Here is a 3,607-nt window from a genome sequence, read left to right as displayed (position 1 = left end):
CTGCTGCATCCAGCACAAGCAGAGGTCCACCGCATTAAGGTAAAGATGAGCGAATGCCTGAGCCCATGGCAGGCCCTGCAAGAGGGCTCACCCACCCAACATCAGCACAGGACATAGGGGAAAACAAGGATGCCCAGTGAGGAGCCAGCCACGACTACGTTGCTAGAAGTAAGATGCTTTGGTCCAAGCAAAAAACATTGACCTTCATCTTAATACACAAATAATAATTGCGCTTAGGGTTGTGAAAATTTAATCCAGAACTAGAATTAATTTCCTCTTATTATCTTTCAACCCTGTATCAAGTGACGCTTTGGCTCTGTCTTCCAAAAGCCAGTAAGCATTTTTATCTCTTTTCATAAAGAGAATTAAAGGATCTCAAACGAGAAAGATAGGAACATAGCAGAGCTAACCAGTGTTCTGTCTGGACTGGTGTACAGTCTTCTGACAGAGCCCAGCAACTACAGCCTTCACAGGAAAATGAGGAAAAAAGTCTATCCTGCTAGGAATTTAGGCAACGCTCTTAAAGAGTAAGGTTTAGATTCTGTTAGAGCATGCCAGAACTCCCAGCACAGGAAAGTTCAAGATTTTGAAATTTGGTTGCACTAATTTTTTCCCTTCCAGTTTCCTGTCAGCTGGGACTTTCCAGGAACGCTGAGGCAGGGCTCTCTGGCAGCGGATCACGGAGCTGACACACTTGCCAGTTCCACAGAAAGGCTTTTCACCGTGCAGCAGCAGGCTGGAGGAGCCCAAGGTCTACTGCAGCACGCCAGGAACCCAGCGGATTTTACAAGAGAAAAACCAGCCTACAGTTCGTTCAATGAACTTTTAGCTGGAGACACTTTTGAAACATCATTTCAGGTTCATGGAAATGGGAGTTCACAGGCAAATAATTTATTCATAAAACATCCCCAGTTAACTCCATCCAATGTGAGTAGGAGCAATGCGTCTTGCTCACATGAGACTCTGCTTGTATTTTATAGCATCAGTGCAGTCGTCTCGCATTTCATATGTATATACATACACACAGCATCCTAGGCTTTCTGCAACCACATTCCACAGCCCTCCTCACCCCCACACCCATGAGCTCTGCTTACATGAGCACCACGCTGAAGATTTGCAAAGTGAACGTCAGGAATGAAAAGGACTGGCTGGGTGTCCAGATCCATAAAGGGCTTGAAGATGGTGATGTCTGTACGTTTGTGCGAGGGAAGCATTGGCACTTTGACATCAGAAACTGCAGACAAACCAAAGATTGGAGTAGAGAATAATGAAGATGCTGATGTGGCTTTCCTACACCGTTGAAAAGGCACATATGCTGTTGCACAAGGGTGCTCTGTAGTCAGGGTCAAAGGAAGAAGCCCCTATTATAGAGGAGTTATGAGGTTAGGTTGTCTACTTCTCAGGTGAGCTCCTGGACCCTGAGTAAACAGCTCATTTCACAGAGGAGTAGTAGGAGCTTGCTCAAACAAACTGTTTGACTTTGTTGAATGTTAAAATGGGCTGGAAAATAGTTTGGCCACTCACCCCAGCAGAGGAACACAAGTCTTACACGTATCAAGCAAACCATTCAAAGACAGGGCAAAAAGGGAGCCCAAGTCCCTACTTCTCCCTGTCTATTCCCTCAAAAGGTTCCAGCTGGGATTCTCTCAGAGACAGCACCACAAAAGCACTATCACAGTACAGAGGTGGTGCAAATCCTGTTTCTGGCAAGATGCTATATTTAGAGTCATGTTTTGCCTCCACACTTTCCAAATTTTTAATTTTTGTTCACCTCTGTCACCTCAAGCTGCCAGACCCCAGTTCATCCCCCACAAGGATCAGCACTGTCTCCCACAGCGCTATGGCTCTCATGAGGCACTAGCTGATGTGACACGAGACACCAAGTAGGCAGCCTTCACCCACAAATACCCATTTGGGAGAGAGTGAGGCAGGAGGTGCCTTAAACTGCACTTCAGACATGTTTGTGTCAAACTGATCCCAGCTGAAGACTTCCTCTCATTTTACCACGTGGAAACATTTTGATTCTGTGTCAAACAAACTACAAGTAAAGCATTTCACTTCGTATGTCCCCAGTAGAAAATAAACTATTCCTTGCAAAACTGATTTTTTAAAAGATTGCTCAATGCCTGTAAAAAATAACTTTGTCCAGGAAGTCACAGACTGTTTCTACTGTTGATATGCGCATGGGACTTGTGATCCTGGAGGTGCGTATAACAGTTTATGGTTTAAAGCAGTCAAAAACTCACTCAAGAACTAAACAGCAATGGATTGTACTTTCTAGGAAAATAAAGGTCACATCAGGCTAAGTCCAAGCCTAGGAAATTCACACTGAAAGCAGCTTTTGTGAAACCATACTGGAAATCTGTATTGAAACTGTTATGCGCTTTCTGTATGCACAAAGGGCTGCATGCAGTAATCTTTTGGGAGCCACTGGGACTACTATATTCATGAAGTGCTAACTGTGCTAAACCCACCTTTCACCATGTACTTTGGGGAAAAAAAACACCCAAAACCAAAACACAAAACAAAAGAATCACCTAGGCCTTTCTGCAACTGTCCTTGAGCAAGTGGGTTCCCTCATAGCGTAATCTTCTTCTGAAGCTGCTCCAGCAGACTGTACCTGCTGTGTCAGGAAAATCCTGCCCAGCAAGCTGTGAGGTGCATGCTTGTTGAACCAGTTGGACTGTTAATGACTCTGACAAGCACACTGAGCAGAGGCAGGAAGAGCACGTACCTGCCCCATGCAAAGGCAAAATAGGGAGATACATTTTCCTCTCAGCAGCTCTGTTGGTGAGCAACTAGTCATCCGAACACAGGACCTGTTGCAGTCATCTGCAGCAGTCAAAGGAAAGATGCTCAGCTGGAAGAAGCTCCACAGCCTTTACATACTACAAGTGCTGAGGCCTTCACATCCTTCACAACTTCTATTAAAATGATTTACTAAGGACCACTTTGTCCTAGAAGAGCGAGCTTAAGGCTGGGAAGCTAGAGGCTCAGTCCCAAGGCTGCCACCACCTTGCTGCAGGTTATAAATGCATTTTTAACATAAGCTAAAGCCTAAGTTTAGGATCTGGAGCTGGAAACACTTTGAACAACTCCAGTACTTGCTTCCACACAGAGCTGCAGGCACTCCAGCAGCACCCAAAAAAATCACACACTCATCCTGTTGTTTCAACAGCTAAAGACCATAGCTGACTGAAAACATAGCAGGACCCTGTCTTGGGCAGGAAAAACTAGGTAGAAGTGAAGTCTGAAGTGACTCACTATGTTGTGAAACACTATTAATGGCTCCATAAGCAACTGCTTAAAACAAACACTATTCCATACGGAATAAAAATTGACTTAGGAGAGTTCTACTGTGCAAGTTATTTGTAACCAAAATGAGATCTAATATTTAAAATAACAACAGAATAGCTTATACTTACAGGCATTCAACTGAGAGCTGGGGTCAGAGCACTTGCCTTTTCTTTTGCTTTGCTTTCGCTCTTCATCCCTGATCTTCCTCTCTGCTCCCTGCCAGACAAGAGATTGGGGTGATGAGGAAGGGGGAAGAGAGAGAGGGTCTTGTTAGAGGTGGGTTTTTTGTTTGGGTTTTTTTTTTTTTTTT

At 44.4% G+C, this 3,607-nt stretch overlaps 1 protein-coding gene across 1 annotated transcript in view; it reads right to left on the bottom strand.

Annotated features, from left to right (window-relative positions):
* Window positions 1–3,607, bottom strand: part of GRHL1 (grainyhead-like 1 (Drosophila)) — a 38,151-nt gene that overhangs the window by 6,130 nt on the left and 28,414 nt on the right. The window contains exons 9-10 of the mRNA XM_010142411.1: window positions 3,462–3,513; window positions 1,095–1,234 (exon numbers count right to left, since the gene is read on the bottom strand). Of these exons, the coding sequence (XP_010140713.1) occupies window positions 1,095–1,234; window positions 3,462–3,513 (192 nt within the window). The remainder of the gene's footprint in view (window positions 1–1,094; window positions 1,235–3,461; window positions 3,514–3,607) is intronic.

Source organism: Buceros rhinoceros, unplaced genomic scaffold (assembly GCF_000710305.1).
Source record: "Buceros rhinoceros silvestris isolate BGI_N320 unplaced genomic scaffold, ASM71030v1 scaffold16798, whole genome shotgun sequence".
Taxonomy (NCBI): Eukaryota; Metazoa; Chordata; class Aves; order Bucerotiformes; family Bucerotidae; genus Buceros; species Buceros rhinoceros.
The sequence above is the reverse complement of the archived record's forward strand: the minus strand, read 5'-3'. Positions and strand labels throughout refer to the sequence as shown.